The 18458-nt window shown below is 52.5% G+C and overlaps 2 protein-coding genes and 1 long non-coding RNA gene across 5 annotated transcripts; 2 read left to right on the top strand and 1 right to left on the bottom strand.

Moving 5' to 3' along the window:
- Positions 1 to 321: 321 nt before the first annotated feature.
- LOC117724228 (spliceosome RNA helicase DDX39B-like) lies at positions 322 to 2976 on the top strand. The gene is made up of 5 exons (XM_034523937.2): positions 322 to 465; positions 1978 to 2087; positions 2221 to 2365; positions 2468 to 2615; positions 2757 to 2976. The coding sequence occupies exons 1-5, from the start codon at positions 337 to 339 to the stop codon at positions 2771 to 2773; spliced, it is 549 nt and encodes a 182-aa protein (XP_034379828.2). The 5' UTR covers positions 322 to 336; the 3' UTR covers positions 2774 to 2976.
- Positions 2977 to 7346: 4370 nt separating this feature from the next.
- LOC143435250 (uncharacterized) lies at positions 7347 to 12813 on the bottom strand. The gene is made up of 2 exons (XR_013105385.1): positions 12150 to 12813; positions 7347 to 9401 (listed from the first exon to the last, which is right to left on the bottom strand). It is a non-coding gene; the product is annotated as an uncharacterized LOC143435250 (long non-coding RNA).
- On the top strand, positions 12781 to 18458 carry LOC117724191 (H-2 class I histocompatibility antigen, D-K alpha chain-like). Of its 3 annotated transcripts, XM_034523861.2 has the most exons (7): positions 12784 to 13284; positions 13492 to 13764; positions 16938 to 17213; positions 17341 to 17457; positions 17638 to 17670; positions 17848 to 17895; positions 18032 to 18458. In XM_034523861.2, the coding sequence occupies exons 1-7, from the start codon at positions 12828 to 12830 to the stop codon at positions 18034 to 18036; spliced, it is 1209 nt and encodes a 402-aa protein (XP_034379752.1). In that variant the 5' UTR covers positions 12784 to 12827; the 3' UTR covers positions 18037 to 18458. The 3 variants fall into 3 exon arrangements, with proteins under 3 accessions (XP_076772958.1, XP_034379752.1, XP_034379754.1); XM_076916843.1 differs by lacking the exon at positions 13492 to 13764 and having other exon boundaries at positions 12781 to 13284; XM_034523863.2 differs by lacking the exon at positions 17848 to 17895.

Below are 18458 nucleotides of genomic sequence, written 5' to 3'. Positions count from 1 at the left end.
CCTGGTGTTCTGGTCATGCTCTTCCCTTGAGCACCATGCCCTGTTATCTTTGCTCCGCCACTTCCACCTGGCAGCCGGCACCTTGCTCTGTGCAGAGCTCCCATCTCTAACCATTGTCAGCTGGGCTTAAAATTGAATTGATGTGGATGCTACCAGATCTAGCTGGAAAGAGACCTCAGCATAGAGTATTTTTTGTAGTGGGGAAGGGTTTTCAGTCTTCTCTCTCCTCCCCATCTTTCCATGGGGTGTATTGGAGATCAGCGTCCTCCACCCTCCCAGGTTTAACCCCCCCCACTCTGCCCTCCTCCTGCCCCCACCCCTCCTCCCTCTCAGCCTATGGAGATCTTCGTGGATGACGAGACCAAGTTGACACTGCACGGGTTGCAGCAATACTACGTGAAACTGAAGGACAACGAGAAGAACCAGAAGCTCTTTGACCTTCTCGATGTCCTCGAGTTCAACCAGGTCAGTATCGAGGGTCTGGGTGGTGTGAGCACTGCACGTCTCCAGCTGTGGCAGAAGCCTGTGTAGAAGTAGCCTGTGATTGACAGGCCGTGTAGATGAAGCAGTGGATGGCGCAAGTCTGAAGTGGGAAGATGGAGTTGGGTAAGAGTGAGATAGAGTACTTGACGTCAGTAAGCGGAGAAGAGCTTTGCAGGCACCTGACACCTCAGAGCGAGCCTGGCGGCTGTGCTAGGCCGCTGTAGAGCTGTGGGGGTCTTGGTGTTTGAAGATCATTTGGTTTTCTAGTCTGTAGTTCTCATTGTTAACATGTTCACAGGTTGCCTCGCCCTTGTGAGTGCTGGTTTGAGGTCTTGTGTCCACGCAGCTCAGAGGCCAAGATGTTCAGAAATTAAGGCCTAGACAGACATACATGCAGTCAGGTTGAAGAGCAGAAAAAGCATCTGTGTAGGGATATCTGTGTTGGAATAAGAGACTGAGGAAGGAATTCTTTTAGAAATTCTGTCAGGTTTAAAGCATTTCTTTTAGAAATGCTGCCTTTAAACCCAGCATTCAGGAGGCAGAGGCTGGCAGCTCTTAGGCCTACAGAGTGAGTTACAGGACAGCCAGGATTGCACAGAGAAGTGCTGCCTTGAAAAGTAAAATACCGCCGGGTGGTGGTGGCACACACCACCAGCACTTGGGAGGCAGAGGCAGGAGGATTTCTGAGTTCGAGGCTAGCCTGGTCTACAGAGTGAGTTCCAGGACAGCCAGGGCTACACAGAGAAACCCTGTCTCGAAAAACCAAAAAAACCCAAACAAACAAGAAAAAAAGAAAAGTAAAATACCAAACTTCTGCCAGATGTGTTAGCATACATCTTTAATCCCAAGCGCTGGACAGAGACAGGTGGATCTCTGAATACAAGTTTGGGGTCAGCCTGGTCTACATAATGTGTTTCAAAATAACTAGGGCTAATAGAGAAGCCTTGTCTCAAACTTTCTGCCCTCCAGAGGACGCACACTGAGTACATAGCACCTGTCCATATAACTGCCCTGGTGATTGAACACACTCTTGAAAGTGCACCCATGTACACCTGTCATATATTCATAAAACCAGGCATACATAGATTTTAAAAACTTCAAAAGTAAGATTTCTGGGGCTGGGGAAACGACTCAGAGTTTAGAGCACTTTTGTTCTTCCAGGAATTCCCAAGTTCAATTCTCAATGCCTATGTCAGCTCCCAGTCACTTAATTACAGCTGGTGGAAGAAGAGGGTCCAGTGTCCTCTGCTGGCCTCCACAGGCACCAGGCGTGCATGCACAAGCCTGTGTGCAGACAGAGTCCACACACCTGAGCCTGACTGTGGAAAGCTGGTACCTGTATCACACCCGTGCTCCTTCAGGTGGTGTACATACATGCCCATGCTCCCTCAAGTGGTGTGCATACACCACACCCGTGCTCCCTCAGGTGGTGTACATACATCACGCCCGTGCTCCCTCAGGTGGTGTGCAAACATCAAGCCCGTGCTTCCTCAGGTGGTGATCTTTGTGAAGTCCGTGCAGCGCTGCATCGCCCTGGCTCAGCTTCTAGTGGAGCAGAACTTACCAGCCATTGCTATCCACCATGGGATGCCCCAGGAAGAGAGGTGGGTTAGAGGTGGGCAGGCAGTTAGCCATGTGTCCTTGCGTGTCCTCCCATCTGTGTGTTCGTGTCCTGTCCTGAGGGGGAAGCGGTGTGGAGAGAAGGGAGTCTCAACCCTCTCATTTACTCTCCCAAAGGCTCTCTCGGTATCAGCAGTTCAAGGATTTTCAGCGGAGGATTCTTGTGGCTACCAACCTGTTTGGCCGAGGCATGGACATTGAGCGTGTGAACATCGCGTTCAACTATGACATGCCAGAGGACTCGGACACCTACCTGCACAGGGTAAGCTGCCCACTCTCACCCCCACTGCCTGTGTGTGTGCTCTGCACCTTCCTCTCCTCTGTCTTCCCTATGAGGCTTGCAGTCTTCCCCTTCTCCTTCCAGGTGGCCAGAGCGGGCCGGTTTGGCACCAAGGGCTTGGCCATCACATTTGTGTCAGACGAGAACGATGCCAAGATCCTGAATGACGTGCAGGACCGTTTCGAGGTCAACATCAGTGAGCTGCCCGATGAGATCGACATTTCCTCCTACAGTGAGTGCCGCCTTCGTGTGTGTGCTGTGTGTGTGTGTGCGCACGCGTGTGTGTGTGTGTGTGTGTGTGTGTGTGTGTGTGCGCGCAAGTATGCGTGTGTTTTTCCCATTTTGAATCTTACTGTAACAGTTTCTTTTTCAGTTGAGCAGACACGGTAGAGGAGTCACCCATTCTGGACTGTGGCAGTCTGTTGTAGAAGAGGACACGGGGTCAGGAGGAAACACTACCGGCCACCCCTGACGCCTCGGCCCACCCTATCTATGCTTCTCTGTGTCACCACCACTCCTAAACCTAGTCCTGATTTATCAGAGTTTGTTTGTTTGTTTGTTTTTGTTTTTTAACAAAACTAAGAATGAAACAACTGTGTCTGTGGTGTCTGTAAGTGCTGTTTGGGGCTTGAACCAGGGTCACTCTGAGGGCTGTGAGCTCTATCATGGGGCAGCAGGGTCATAGTGAGGTAGGGCCCAGACCCAAGAGCCTGTGGCTTCCCTGTGCCTTCTCTTCCTGGTTTCACTCACTTTCTAAAGTGGCTGTGGACGGGAGGCTGGGGCACTGCTGGGGCTCGGGAGGTGATGAGCATGTCCTGTCCTGGTACCTCGTCTTCAGCTGGGTTTCTTGTATAAGGGCCTGTGCCTCCCAGGCAGACTGCCCTTCTAAGTGGGGGCCTGGTAGAGCCTGCCCAAGCGCAAGCTGTACACACACACGCACACACACGCACACACACACACACACACACACACACACACACACAGGCTTAGCTCTGTAAAGAGCCTGGAGTCCCTGGCTGGGATTAAAGACAGCGACAACCAGGGCAGGGGCCTGAAGCCTTGGAAGCTGTGGGAGGTCTGGCCTGTCTTCCCTTTCTCGTTTTTGTAGGAAGTTCAGAAGTGTGTACGTGAAGCCCAGGTAGCTTATGACCTCAGACATGGATCTGTGTCTGCGGAGCAGGCCTGTTCTAGGATTATCTTGAGTTCTTGGCAGTGTGGCCGGGATCCCTGGAGGGGCGGTGAAAGTACAGAGTGAAAGTACAGAGTGCAGCCCAGCCGCTGCCAGCACTGCTGTACCGGAACTGGCCTCTGCAGACCTCTAGTGCACTTCAGGGTCAGGCATTGCTAAGGCACCGCGTGGGCCCCGCCCGGTCTGGCCTGACAGAGGCTGGAACTTGTGTTGCTGGTTTGAGATTTCATATCCACTCAACTGCAGTTGTACCACCAGCCTCAGCATTAAGTGTTGTGAGGGAGGCCATGTGGGTGGGCGTGGCTCAGAAGGGGTAGGTGGGATTACTCTGGGTCACGAGGGAAATGGATGTCTTCAGAAAGTGCAGGCTTCCTGGGGAAGAGCAGCTGCCCCTGCTCAAAAGTATGAGCAAAAGTCTCACCTTCAGTGCTCCTGGCTGCACCTCTCTATGCCTCCCTGGGTTAGCAAAGAGGAGGATGGTCTCTGCACAGAAGAGCTTTCCCACAGTCGAGGTCTCTCCTCAGGCAGAACTGCCTTTACCTACGGCCAAATGCCTCAGTCTCCGTTTCATTCTTTGTTGTAATTTTCAGAATATTTTACTGTATGTGTACAAGTTTTGACAGCATCTGTCTAAATGCACTAAATGTGCATTGCCTGTGGCGGCCAGCAGAGGGCACTAGAGGGCACCCGTGGAGCGGGTTACAGATGGTTGTGAGCCACGTGACTCAGTGCTGTGCATCACAGCTGGGTTTTCAGCAAGTGCTCTCGCCACTTAGCGCTCCGCTCCTGAGACCCTCTTTCTGAAGAGATCTGGCCGCCACATCCTGGTGGGAAGGGATGGATGTTCACAGCGAAAGCCAGAAGACTTAGCCTTGCTAGGTTTCCCCACTGAAGACAACTACCATTAGAGTTCCCTTTGCCCGGTCACATGTGCTGGATAGTTTATATGTCAGCTTGACACAAGCTAAGCCCATCACAGGAGGGAGCCTCAGGTAAGAAAATTCCTCCATAGGATGGGCTGCAGGCAAGCCTGTAAGGCATTTTCTCAATTAGTGAGTGATGGAGAAGGGCCCAGCCCTCCTCCCTGGGCTGGTGGTCCTGGGTTCTATAAGAAAGCAGGACTGAGCACATTCTTGAAAAAGGGGAGGGAGGAGGGGGGGGAAGGAATGTGTGAAGGGGAGACTAAAAGGAGACGGGGTGGAGGCTGCAAAGTGAATAATGGAAAAAAAAGAAAGGCTGACTTCTGGGTTGTGGTACATGCCTTTAATACCAGTACTTGGGAGGCAGAGGTAGGCAGATCTCTATGAGTTCAAAGCCAGCCTGGTCTGCCAGGGATGTCAGAGAAACCCAATCCTGTTGAAATCACAGTGGTGGGGCTTGGGGGTTGGGGGAGAAGGCTGAGCAAGCCAGTAAGTAGTGCTCTTCCATGGCCTTTGCATCAACTCCTGCCTCCAGGTTCCTGCCATGGTTGACTTCCTGTCCTGACTTCCTTCCATGATGAACAGTGATGTGGAAGTGTGAGCCCAATAAACTCTCTCCTCCCCAAGTTTCCTTGGTCACGGTGTTTACCATGGCAATAGAAACCTCAACAGAGACATGTCACTGTGAGGTTGGTTCGCACACAGTACAGTCTCCATGAAAGCCCTAGAGAGTGAAGGCAACCCCTTCACCCTTCCAAAACACCAATACAGCTGCTGCCCTCTTCCAGCCATCTCTAGAAATGTTCTTGCAGGTGGCGGCTGCAGTAGGAGCTAAGGATCCCAAGATCTATCTAAAAAAGAACCAGGTGCTGGGGCTGGAGAGATGGCTCAGTAGTTAAGAGCACTGGCAGCTCTTGCAGAGGACTTGAGTTTGGTTCATAGCACACACGTGGCAGCTCACAACCATCTGTAATTCCAGTTCCAGGGGAGGATCTGTTGCCTTCTTAGAGCCTCCATGGGCACTCCACACACGTGGTGCACAGACATGTATACAGACAAAATGCTCACACATAAAGTAAGATTTAACGTCTCAAAAAAAAAAAAAAAAAAAAGATTCAGATAGTGTTTTCTGTGGGTAATGTTGCTCTGTGGATACAGCGTGCATATGGTGCACAGATGAGTGTGCAAGCAAAACACCCATACACATAGTAATAAATCAGAGGTTGGAGAGATGGCTCAGATGTTAAGAGCACTGACTGCTCTCCCAGAGGTCCTGAGTTCAAGTCCCAGCAAGCACATGGTAGCTCACAACCATCTGTAATGGGATCTGCTGCCCTCTTCTGGTGTGTCTGAAGACAGCGACAGTGTGTGCCTGTATGCCTCACTGCATGCCACCCTGGAAGCAAGAGTTAACAATGCCCATGGGCTTTAATTCTTTTCACTTACACGCTTCTGTTACACACTCAAAGGCTGGACAGACCTGCTCACTTCAGCTCCCTGCCAGTTAAACAGAACCCCCTTCTGGCAGAAGCCTGTTTCAAGTCTGGCGAATGCTTACAAGGAAAGCAGGCAGTTGCAGTCAGCAACTGAGCATTGTCCACAAGCATTGGATCTCAGAGACAAGCTTGCTGACAGCTGCTTTATCCTGGGTGCTGCCCCGGGAGCATCTGGTGACGTGTGTGTGTGTGTGTGTGTGTGTGTGTGTGTGTGTGTGTGTTTGTGTGTGTGTGTGTGTGTATGTGTGTGCATATATATATGTGTGTGTGTGTATGTGTGTGTGTATGTATGTGTGTGTGTGCATATATATATATGTATGTGTGTGTGAGCTTTTTTTTTTTCTGAGACAGGATTTCTCTGTGTAGTCCTGGCTGTCCTGGAACTCACTCTGTAGACCAGGCTGGCCTCGAACTCAGAAATCCGCTTCTGCCACTCAAGTGCTGGGATTAAAGAGTTTCAAGACAGCTTTAACCTCAAAGATTATAGGTGCCTGGCAGTGGTGGTGCACCACCACACCACCCTAGTGCTGAGATTAAAGGCATGGGTACCATGCCAAAGTTTTAATAACATCTTGATCAGCTTTAATGATAAATTATTTAAAGGTTGTCATTGCTGACCTAGAATTTCCCAAATGGCTTGTAACAATTTCAGAGGTGTCATGAAAGAGGTACACTTTTTGACAGCGGTGTGGTTCCCTGTTTTCCTTGGCTTGTTCAAATCATAGTACACAGGCCAGGAGAGAGCCGCCTGCAGGCCATGTGTGGAACTGTAACCACACATCCTGATCAGTGTTGCAGCCTACCCGGAGCTTTGAGGGTAACAACAGCAGTGAAGCAGGGAAGCAAGGTCAGCTCGCGTCTAAAGCACCATCCATCTTCCCAGAGCTTGCAGCTTTTTTGAACAGCAGAGAAACTGAGACATCCCCCAGGAGGTGAGGGGGGGAGGCTGGACTCAGGAAGTAAACAAGCACATTTCTTTTCTTTTTTTTTTTTTTTTTTGGGGGGGGGGGGGTTTCGAGACAGGGTTTCTCTGTGTAGCTCTGGCTGTCCTGGACCTCACTCTGTAGACCAGGCTAGCCTCGAACTCAGAAATCCGCCTGCCTCTGCCTCCCGAGTGCTGGGATTAAAGGCGTGCGCCACCACCGCCCGGCAACAAGCACATTTCTGAGAAAGTGAAACTGGCTCGATCCACAAGCATCATCTCCCAGAGTCACCTCTGGAGGTTCTCAGAGTTCCGGGGTCCCAGCTGTCATGAGTCTTCATCCGGGTTGTGTGAGCTGCCTTTGAGTCACCCCCTACTCCTGTAAGTAACTGTCTTAGGGTTTTACTGCTGTGAGCAGACACCATAACCAAGGAAACTCTTATAAGGACAAGATTTAATTGGGGCTGGCTTACAGGTTCAGAAGTTCAGTCCATTATCATCAATGGCGGGAGCATGACAGCATCCAGGCAGATATGGCACTGGAGGAGCAGAGAGGAGTTGTTGTCGTTGTCGTTGTTGTTCTTCCTCTTCTTCCTCTTCCTCTTCCTCTTCCTCCTCCTCCTTCTTCTTCTTTACTTATTTTATGCATAGGAGTACACATCAGAAGAGGGCATCAGATCCCATTACAGATGGTTGTGAGCCACCATGTGGTTGCTGGGAATTGAACTCAGGTCCTCTGGAAGAGCAGTCTGTGCTCTTAACCACTGAGCCATCTCTCTAGCCCTGAGTTTTACATCTTCATTTGAAGGCCACTAAGAGAAGACCTAGTGTGGTTAGGAGGAGGGTCTCATTGCCATCCCCACAGTGACACACTTCCTCCAACAAAGCCACACCTACTTCAACAAGGCTGCACCTCCTAATAGTGCCACACCCTGGGCCAATCTTATTCAAACCAGCACAATAACCCATCACCTGTACTCGGGGTAACCCAGTACAATCTCACTGGCTCACCAAGGTGGACTTTGGTGCCATCGTTACTTTTGTCTGCCGTGGGTTCACATTTTGGGGTGAGAAGAGGGGTGTCAAGTCTACCACCACAATCCTGTCACACAAAGCGGGTGCACATTTGAATTTAGCAAGTTGTAAGCAGGGAAAACCGCAGGAGGGGCTGATGGGTTACAAGGGAGCTGTTCCAATCAGCCCTGCCTTTGCCGACGGTTACTCTGATGTGGAAATGCTCTAAAGGAGGTGCAGGATGCTCAGGGAACCTTACTGTACCACACTGGTGCCATCGAGACTCACCCTGCATCTGTAGATGCACACAGAAATCCCCCTGCACTTACAAGGATCCAGAGAACACTCCAGAAACAGTAGCTGTACTGCTTTAAACTTAAGCCTGGCTTTCCTGGTGCTTCGTGTAACCCAGCTTGTTGCCTGCAGACTGTGCAACTGGACAGACTATGATGAATGAATGAAGATGCCTGCCAGCATGTGGCAGACCCTCTGCATCCATTCATAAATATGCCACACCCTCTTTCTCAAAGTGCACTGGCTGGTTCTGTGTCAACTTGACACAAAAAAAGACACAGAAAAAGGAACTTCCATTGAGAAAATGCCTCCATGAGATCCAGCTGTAAGGCATTTTCTCAAATAGTAATATGGGGGGGGTGGGCCATTGTGGGTGGTGCCATCCCTGGGCTGGTAGTCTTGGGTTCTATAAGAAAACAAGCTGAGCAAGGCAGGGGAAGCAAACCAGTAAGCAGCGTAACTCCATGGCTGTGCATCAGCTCAAGAAGTTCAAGAGATGGCGCCTCAGCAAAAGCCAGCTGCATCTGGGAAGGACTTCCCACTCTAACCCATGGGCCAGGGAAAAGAGGGTGAAAAAAGCCACTAATCCCTGAACAGGAAAACCCAACAATCCCTGAGCTACCCCAAACTGAGGACTTGAAATCCCATCAATCCTCACTCTGGAAATCTCTGCTCTGAGAAACCCCACCCCCTCAGAAATCCTGCATAAGCCCCGCCCTTTGTCCAGTTCCCTGCTGCCCACACCTGAGAGCAAAGGCCACGATCTCTGGATTCGTCCCTCCACACCCTGGATCCTGCAATAAATCTCTTTCGTGAGATTTGCTGCCTGGTGTGACTTTTCTCTCATCTCAGGAGAAGCCAAGAAGAAACAGCAATGAAGAGAAGAAGGGAAGAGAAGATGTGGACTGAGACACTTTAGATCCTCAGCTCAGCTGGGGAGACCCTCCCCTGGAGCTGCAACGCCTCTGCTGAGGAGACTTCCTCTCAGAGCTGTGTGGTCAGGATGCGTCTCCTGTGTCTCAGGATGCCCTTCCACTGGGACACTGTCCCACCTCAGAGCTGTGTGGTTCCTGGGCTTCCAAGTCTCAAGATCCCGTTCCATCTGAGCAGAAACACATCTACAGCATCTCCCTGAACCCTCAGACAGAGCAGCTCTGTAATCTCGAAAACATTGGGAACCGGTCTGGAAAAGGAAAAATGGACATAATATATTTACATAGTCATGTGTTTCACACTTGTCCCTGTAACGAAATGAGATCACTGCCTCACACCAATGGTTCCTCCAGTGTAATTTCTCCACAGGTATTTAGTAAGCTGTACTTCCTGCTGGCTGCTTTAAGCAGGATTGTTTATGTACACTCCAGGCCTGGGACCATTTAACCCCCTAACTGCCTTCTCAGTCCCTAAAGTCAATGCCTCAGGACCAGCTGATAGGATTGAGTGGAGGGAACTCTCTCAAGCATGGCTCCACCATTTGTTAAGAAGCTGTAGCCGGTGCATTAAAACCCCTTTTAATTCAGGCCTCTGAATATTTCATTACTTGGATGACCTGTTAGTATGACAAGCTAGAAGGCAAGATCGAACCCTAACCTCAGAGAATCTTAAACAGGAAGCCATAAAAGCCCTAACAGAAAGAGGCTTTATATTATCCACAGTTAAGATTCAACTTGTTCCAGCTGGAGGGATGGCTCAGCAGTTAAGAGCACTGACTGCTCTTCCAGGGGTCCTGAGTTCAATTCCCAGCAACCACATGGTGGCTCACAACCATCTGTAATGGGATCTGATGCCCTCTTCTGGTGTGTCTGAAAACAGCTACAGTGTACTCATCATATATATATATAAAAAAAAAAAAAAAAAAAAAAAAAAAAAAAAAAAAACAAACCTGATTTCTGTTTTCCCTTCCCCATCTCAGACATCCAATGGCTCCTGAGAAATCAAACCTCTTTTGCTAATAGCCTCATTGGCTTCCCAGGACACAGACAACCATTACCCTAAAGATAAATTCCTGCAGCCCCACCACTCTTTAGGTGGCTTCCTTCTCCACTGTTCTCTTGGTCTGCTATCCCAAGGCCCACAGCTTTTACAGATGGAGAGCCACAGGATGCTGTCTACACAGTATACCAAAGAGACATGGGCTCTTGGTCACATTTTCCCCTCTTACAGATAAATCTCCCCAACTTAAAGAACTGTATTCCATCTTTCTGATCTTAACATATCTAAAAGAACCAGCTAAACTATATTCAGACAGCAGTTATATGGTCAGCTTCCTCCCGTGGCTAGCCTGCTCCTATGTCAGACTTGGTGGTGACCCTTTTTCCCAACTATTAATTAAGATTTCAAAAATATTTTAAACTAGAACATATCCCATTTTTAGTCAGCCATGTGTGGTCACACTCATCCCTCACCAGAGCCGTCTCTGATGGCCACACATCAGCTGGTAAGATTGTCACAGCTGGGGCCTTCACTCTGTCACCCCTCACTGCTAAAGAACTCCCATCAGATAACCCATATTAACCTGAAGGGGCTACAGCTCAAATTCCCCAATACCCCCATAAAATACCTCAAACACGTCCTCAGAACTTGCTCCTCCTGTCCCTCCCTAATTTGCACCCGTGCTATACAACAACCCCAGGAGGCCCTCAGGCTAATGCCCTCTTGCAAGAATGACATCACCCACATCCTATCACTCTGTACACACAAAAATTTGTCTTTGTTACTGTTGATACCTATTCCCATTTAAAACCTAATTAATCACATGTTCTCCAATTTTGCTATTATTGGGGTCCCTCTCCATGTCAAAGCTGATACTGGACCTGCATTCATTCAACAGCTATCAATTCTAAAATTTCTGCAAGTCTTGGAAAATTGTCCACCACACTGGTATCCCTCACAACCCTCAAAACTAAACTGTCATTGAAAGAACAAACCAAATACTTTAGAAAATAATTAATTATACACAAGGCTTCCTACCACCAACTACCAAATTAAACCTGGCATTATTCACAATGAATGTGTTCAATCTCTATGCCACCCAAGACAAACCTCCCATTGTCTGTCACTGGAGTCAACCACCACTATCCATCCTGGTCAGATGGAAGGACCCATTTGACAGGTGTTGGAGAGGGTCGGGTTACCTATTAACTACAGAAAGGGGATTTGTTTGTATCTTTCCAGAGGACCAACCTCACCCTGTCTGGGGGCCAGCCTGCAATATCTGATGAGACCCCTCCAGTCAGAAAGAGGTCACACCTGGGGATCACAGAGAAAACAAAGAGGAGACCAACCATGCAGGTACCTGAGGACACACAACCAGATCACCTGGAAGGACACTCATGTCCTCACTGACACAGCTCGATGCAGCTGTTTCCACCCCTCCCCCACCCCACACAAGGCTCCTTCTGTGTCACTCTCACGGCTGTTTTTACCCTCCTTAACACCATGCTGGGGCTAGCCCCACTCCTGCTAACACTATGCTTTCCTTGTTAATGTCAGGGAACCATCTCATGGGGAGAACCAGATAATCTAATCGGGACAGGAGACTGCTCACCAGCAGGAAGTCAGAAACCCATTATGATTCCTATACACAAATGCCACAACCAGTGCTGATTCCTTTGCTTGCTTTCCTTGACAATCAGACTCTCATGCCTTAAGGACGTTAACACCTATGGAGGATTTGCCTATTGGTCCTGTAAGTTAAAAATGTGGGTGCATGGGACAGCCCACACTACAGATATACACCACCCTACCGTTCCTAATGTTAACCACGTTTAGATAAACACTGCAGAACACTGGGAGGAAACATGGAGAATGGGGTGATTTATGTGCCCTTTGATACCAAACCGTCTTCCCAGTGGACAGGGGGTCTACAGTGCAGAGGTCCACACAGACAATCTCAGGACTGAGAATGAAGATCCTTGTAAATAAAACACACCCATCTGGATCTACAGATGCTTCATCTGGGAAGAAACAGGACGAATCCGTGTTTCAGCTGAGTCTGAGAAGACAGATCCTGAGGTAAGAGGCAAAGTCCTCTTTACAGTCAGGCTTGGCAGTGTGAGCCGCCCACTGCAGGTGAACACAGAGCCTGGACTCTGTGGGGTCCGTGTGGGACTTGCAGCCCAGCGACTCCATTTAAGGAGAAGCATCTCTCCACTTCATCCCCAACCACTTGTACCGCCATTGTATTCCCGGAAGTGGCTTTTCTTCTAGAAGACTCCAGAGTCTGACTTCTGAAGAGAAGGAAGAGGAAGGGTGGAGGAGAGGACACAGAGAGTCTGGCCTGCGGGTCTCTCCTGGTGTCCAGACAGCTCCTGGGCAGAACTCGGAGACACCATGACAAACAGCGCTCTGTCCGCAGCACAGGGTTCAAAGTCTCAGTCTCCAGGCGGTGAGGTCAGGGGTGGGGAAGCCCAGGGCTGGGGATTCCCCATCTCCCCAGTTTCACTTCTGCTCCTAACCTGGGTCAGGTCCTTCTGCCCGGACACTGATGACGCGCGGGCAGGTCTCACTCCCATTGGGTGATGCGATCCCGGGGAACCAATCAGCGTCGCCGCGGACACTGGTTATAAAGTCCACGCAGCCCGAGGGACTCAGACGCCCCGGATCCCAGATGGGAGCGATGGCGCCGCGCACGCTGCTCCTGCTGCTGGCGGCCGCCCTGGCCCCGACCCAGAGCCACGCGGGTCCCGACCCCTTCTCCACCCGCGTCCCGAGCCCGCGCCCTGCTCCCCTCCCGGCCCGCGCACCCGCCCGGGGTCCCGGGAGGAGGTCGGGGTCTCACCGCGCGCCGCCCCCAGGCTCACACTCGCTGCGGTATTTCGAGACCGCCGTGTCCCGGCCCGGCCTCGGGAAGCCCCGGTTCATTATCGTCGGCTACGTGAACGACACGGAGTTCGTGCGCTTCGACAGCGACGCGGAGAATCCGAGGATGGAGCCGCGCGCGCGGTGGATGGAGCAGGAGGGGCGGGAGTATTGGGAGGAGCAGACACAGATCGCCAAGAGCAATGAGCAGATTTACCGAGTGAACCTGAGGACCCTGCTCCGCTACTACAACCAGAGCGAGGGCGGTGAGTGACCCCGGGTCGGAGGTCACGACCCCTCCACGTCCAGACACAGGGGCCGGAGACGCCCCGGGTCCCAAGTCCGAGGTTCGTGGGCAGAACTGACCCGGGACCGGTTTCCCTTTCAGTTTGGAGAAGTCCGCGGGCGGGCGGGGCCGGGGCGGGTGGGCGGGACCGGGGCGGGTGGGCGGGGCTGACCGCGGGGTCCCGCAGGTTCTCACACTATCCAGTGGATGACTGGCTGTGAGGTGTCGGACGGGAGCCTCCTCCGCGGGTATGAGCAGCTCGCCTACGACGGCCGCGATTACATCGCCCTGAACGATGACCTGGAAACGTGGACGGCGGCGGACATGGCGGCGCAGATCACTCGACGCAAGTGGGAGCAGGGTGGTGAAGCAGAGAGACACAGGGCCTACCTGGAGGGCACGTGCGTGGAGTCACTCCTCAGATACCTGGAGCGCGGGAAGGAGACGCTGCTGCGCACAGGTGCAGGGCCGCGGGCAGCTCCTCCCTCTGCCCTCGGGCTGGGGCTCAGTCCTGGGGAAGAAGAAACCCTCAGCTGGGGTGATGCCCCTGTCTCAGAGGGGAGAGTGTCCCTGGGTGTCCTGATCCTCATCACAATGACTGCACTGACTCTCCCAGGGCTCAGCCTTCTCCCTGCACAGTTCCCAGTCTGTCTCAGGAGGGAAGGAGAGAGTTTCCTGACAGAACAGCAGGGGCTCCCTGCTGTCAGCCATGGCCTCTCCCAGGCCGGGTTCTCCGCCCACACCCACTGTCTGTGGACACTGACTCCTGTCATGCTGAGTGTGTCAGCCCTTACACCTCAGGACCGGAAGTCTACACCTCAGGACCGGAAGTCTCCTTTCCCTGATGGGAGACATGGACTCCCCTACACTAGGCTGGTTCCCCCAGTTTCTAGAACTTTCGATATGAACACATTCTCACAGACCCCTGTCTGTCTGTAGAGTTTTCGTCTCTTTGACAACATAATTCTGTCTATTTCCACAGTGCTGAATGGTCACGTGAGCCTTTATGGGGTAACCTGGAGCAATGTAAACTGTGGGATCTCTTTTCTGTTTCTTGTTTCTGACCTCTTTCTGCTTCCGCTTCCTCCTCCCTCTCTCCCTCCCCCTCCCCTCCTCCTCTCTCCCTCCCCTTCTCCCCCTCTCCCTCCCCCTCCCCTTCTCCCTCTCTCCCTCCCCCTCCCCCTCTCCCTCTCTCCCTCCCCTTCCCCTCTCCTCTCTCCCCTTCTCTTCCCCCTCCCTACTCCCTCCCCCTCTCCCTCTCTCCTTCCCCCCCCTCTCCCTCTCTTTCTCCCCTCCTCCCCCTCCCTACTCCTTTCCCCTCCCCTTTCCCTCTCCCTCCCTCTCTCCCTTTCCCTTCCCTTCTCCCTCCGTCCCCCTCCCCCCTCTTTCTCCCCCTCCCCTCCCCCTCTCTTTCTCCCCTCCTCCCCTCCCTACTCCTTCCCCCTCCCCTTTCCCTCTCCCTCTCTCCCTCCCCCTCTCCCTCTCTCCCTCTCTCTCTCCCTCCCTCTCCCCCTCTCTCTCTCCCCTTCTCTTCCCCCTCCCTACTCCCTCCCCCTCTCCCTCTCTCCCTCCCCTACCCCTCTCCCTCCCCTCCCCCCTCTTTCTCCCCCTCCTCCTCCCCCTCCCTACTCCCTCCCCCTCCCTACTCCCTCCTCCTCTCCCCCTCCCCTCCCCCTCTCTTTCTCCCCTCCTCCCCCTCCCTACTCCCTACCCCTACCCCTCTCCCTCCCCCTACCCCATCCCTCTCTCCCCTTCTCCCTCCCCCTCCCCTCCCCTCTCCCCCTCTCTTTCTCCCCCTCCTCCCCTCCCTACTCCTTCCCCCTCCCCTTTCCCTCTCCCTCTCTCCCTTCCCCTCTCCCTCCCCCTTCCCTCCCCTTCTCCCTCTCTCCCTCCCCCTCTCCTCCTCCCCTTCCCCCTCCCCTCTCCCTCTCTCCCTCCTGCTCTCCCCCTCTCCCTCCCCCCTCCCTCTCTCCCCCTTCTCCTCCCCCTCCCTACTCCCTCCCTCTCTCCCTCTCCCTCTCCCCGTCCCTTCCCCCCCTCTCCCTCCCTGTCTCTCCCCCTCCCCTCCCTACTCCCTCCCCTCCCCCTCTCTCCCTCCCCCTCTCCCTCTCCCCCTCCCCCTCCCTACTCCCTCCCTCTCCCCTCCCCTCTCTCCCTCCCCCCTCCCTCTCTCTCTCCCCCTCCCCCTCCCTACTCCCTCACTCTCCCTTCTCTTCCCCCTCCCCTCCCCCTCTCTCCCTCCCCTCTTCCCTTCCCCTCTCCCCTCCCCCTCCCATTTCCCTCTCTCCTTCTCCCTTCCCTACTCCCTCCCCCTCCTCTCCCTCCCCCTCTCCTCTCTCCCTCCCCTCTCCCTCTATCCCTCTCCCTCCCCCTCCCTCTCCCTCCCCTCCCCTCTCCCTCTCTCCCCTCCCCCTCCCTACTCCCTCCCACTCCCTCTCCCTTCCCCTCCCCCTTTCCTCCCCCTCTCCCCCTCCCCTCCCCCTCCCTACTCCCTACCCCTCCCTCTCCCTTCCCCTCCCCCTCTCTCTCTGCCTCCCCCTCCCACTACCTCTCCCTTTCTCTCCCCCATCCCTCCCTTCCCCTCCCCCTCTCCCTCTCTGTCCCTTCCCCTCCCTTCTCCCTCCCCCTCTGTCTCCCTTCCCCTCCCCCTCTCCCTCTCCCTCCCTTTCCCTTCCCCTTCCCCTCCCCCTCCCCCTCCCCCTCTCCTTCTTCTGGCATTACTTTACTTCCAGTCAGTTTCTGTCTGCACTGGAGTGATCCTGTTTCTCCAGGCCCTTGTATTATCATTTGTATCAGTCTCCACAGGTGCCAGGGGAGACTGCTAACCTGGATAATTAGACAAGTTAAATCAGGGTTCTCATTAAAGGAGAGATTCTTGTGAGCTTAGACTGTTTCCTGTCAGAACTAAACATCCAGAAGCCTCCTGCTCTTCCTCTGCCCCCACAAGTTACAGTGCTCCCCCTAGTGAATCAGGAATTGGACTTTCTGAGAGACAGGGTCTTCTGCAATCCAGGGCTGGAGTGAGAGGGAAGATCCAACACCCTGTGAGCCTGCTGTGTTCCAGTGAGTGCTGCACTGGGGTCCACAGCACACTCCAGGGATCCTGTGTAACACACCTGTGCCTTGTCACCTCAGAGTCAGGGCTGGGAGTCATTTTCTCAGGCTGGGTGTCAGAGGTTCACCACATTTCTGCTACACACTTTGTGATGGCTGTTCACTTGGACTAACAGTTATGCTGGTCAGCAAGATGACCACGGTGGGTGAGTCTCTGTTTGGACCCCTTCCAGTAGCACATAGCTCTAATTTCTAATACAGATATGAACATAAACACATATTAAATTACTTATTTTCCATTCCATCTTCCATTCTGTGACTACCTATCTCATGCTGTAGAACATCACATAAGGACGGCCATGTTGACCCACTGGCTCATGTGGATTCCCTCTTAGCTTCTGAGTCCCCAGGAAAATGTACAGTTCTGTGCTGAGGGGACCAGCTCTACCTACAGGTCACTAGTGCGATGACAGTTGAAGTGTCAGACACATAGTTCAGTGTCATCGTTGATTCAACTGAGTCTTATGTAGATTTCAGTTTGTCTTGTTCATTGTGGGATTTCTTAAATCTTCCACACAGATCCCCCAAAGGCACATGTGACCCATCACCCCAGATCTGAAGGTGAAGTCACCCTGAGGTGCTGGGCCCTAGGCTTCTACCCTGCTGACATCTCCCTGACCTGGCAGTTGAATGGGGAGGACCTGACCCAGGACATGGAACTTGTGGAGACCAGGCCTTCAGGGGATGGAACCTTCCAGAAGTGGGCATCTGTGGTGGTGCCTCTTGGGAAGGAGCAGAATTACACATGCCATGTGCAACATGAGGGGCTCTCTCAGCCCCTCACCCTGAGATGGGGTAAGGAGCTTGTGGATGCAGAGCTGGGATTAGGGAAAGCTAGAGGCTTCTGCAGACCCTGAGCTGGTCAGGGCTGAGAGCTGGGGTCATGACCCTCACCTTCATTTCCTGTACCTGTCCTTCCCAGAGCCTCCTCCATCCACTGACTCTAACATGGTGATCATTGCTGTTCTGGTTGTCCTTGGAGCTGTGGCCATCATTGGAGCTGTGGTGGCTTTTGTGATAAAGAGGAGGAGAAACACAGGTAGGAAAGGGCAGGGTTTGAGTTTTCTTTCAGCCTCCTTTAGAAGTGTGCTCTGCTCCGTTAATGGGAAACACAGCCACATTCTGCATTGCTGCTGTCTCCAACTGGGTCTGCTGTCAGTTCTGGGAACTTCCTAGTGTCAAGATCTGCCTTGAACTCTCACAGCTTTTCTTCTCACAGGTGGAAAAGGAGGAGACTATGCTCCAGCTCCAGGTTAGTGTGGGGGACAGAATTATCCCTGAGGCCATTGGAGTGAAGCTGGAGATGATGGGAGCTCTGGGAATCCATAATAGCTCCTCCAGAGAAATCTTCTGTAGGTGTCTTTTGTACCTTGATATAATACATACACATACACACAAATATATATACATTTGTTTTGTTTTACCCTAGGCAGGGACAGCTCCCAGAGCTCTGATATGTCTCTTCCAGATTGTAAAGGTAACACTCTGGGGCCTGATTGGGGAGGGGCAATGTGGACATGATTGGGTTTCAGGGACTCCCAGAATCCCCTGTGAGTGGTGGGTTGTTGGAATGTTGTCTTCACAGTGATGGTTCATGACTCTTCATTCTCTAGCATGAAGACAGCAGCCTGGAGTGGATTGAGTGACAGACAGTGTGTTCAGGTCTCTCCTGTAACATCCAGAGCCCTCAGGATTATTTAGACAACACTGTCTGATGTTCCCTGTGATCCTGTGGGCTCAATGTGAAGAACTGTGGAGCCCAGCCTGCCCCTGCACACCAGGACCCTGTCCCTGCACTGCCTGTGTTCCCTTCCACAGCCAACCTTCCTGATCTAGCCAAACACTGGGGATATCTGCATCCTGTCAGCTCCATGCTGCCCTGAGCTGCAGCTCCTCACTTCCACACTGAGAATAAGAATCTGAATGTGAACTTGATTGTTAACATCTTGACCTGAGGGTTGGCTGCTTGTTAATTTCATGAAGTGAGAATACTTAGAGATGTTTGAAGAAATAAATTGGCAGATGGAGAACCTTCCAGAA

The sequence above is a fragment of the Arvicanthis niloticus genome, chromosome 20, assembly GCF_011762505.2.
Source record: "Arvicanthis niloticus isolate mArvNil1 chromosome 20, mArvNil1.pat.X, whole genome shotgun sequence".
Classification (NCBI taxonomy): domain Eukaryota; kingdom Metazoa; phylum Chordata; class Mammalia; order Rodentia; family Muridae; genus Arvicanthis; species Arvicanthis niloticus.
The sequence above is the reverse complement of the archived record's forward strand: the minus strand, read 5'-3'. Positions and strand labels throughout refer to the sequence as shown.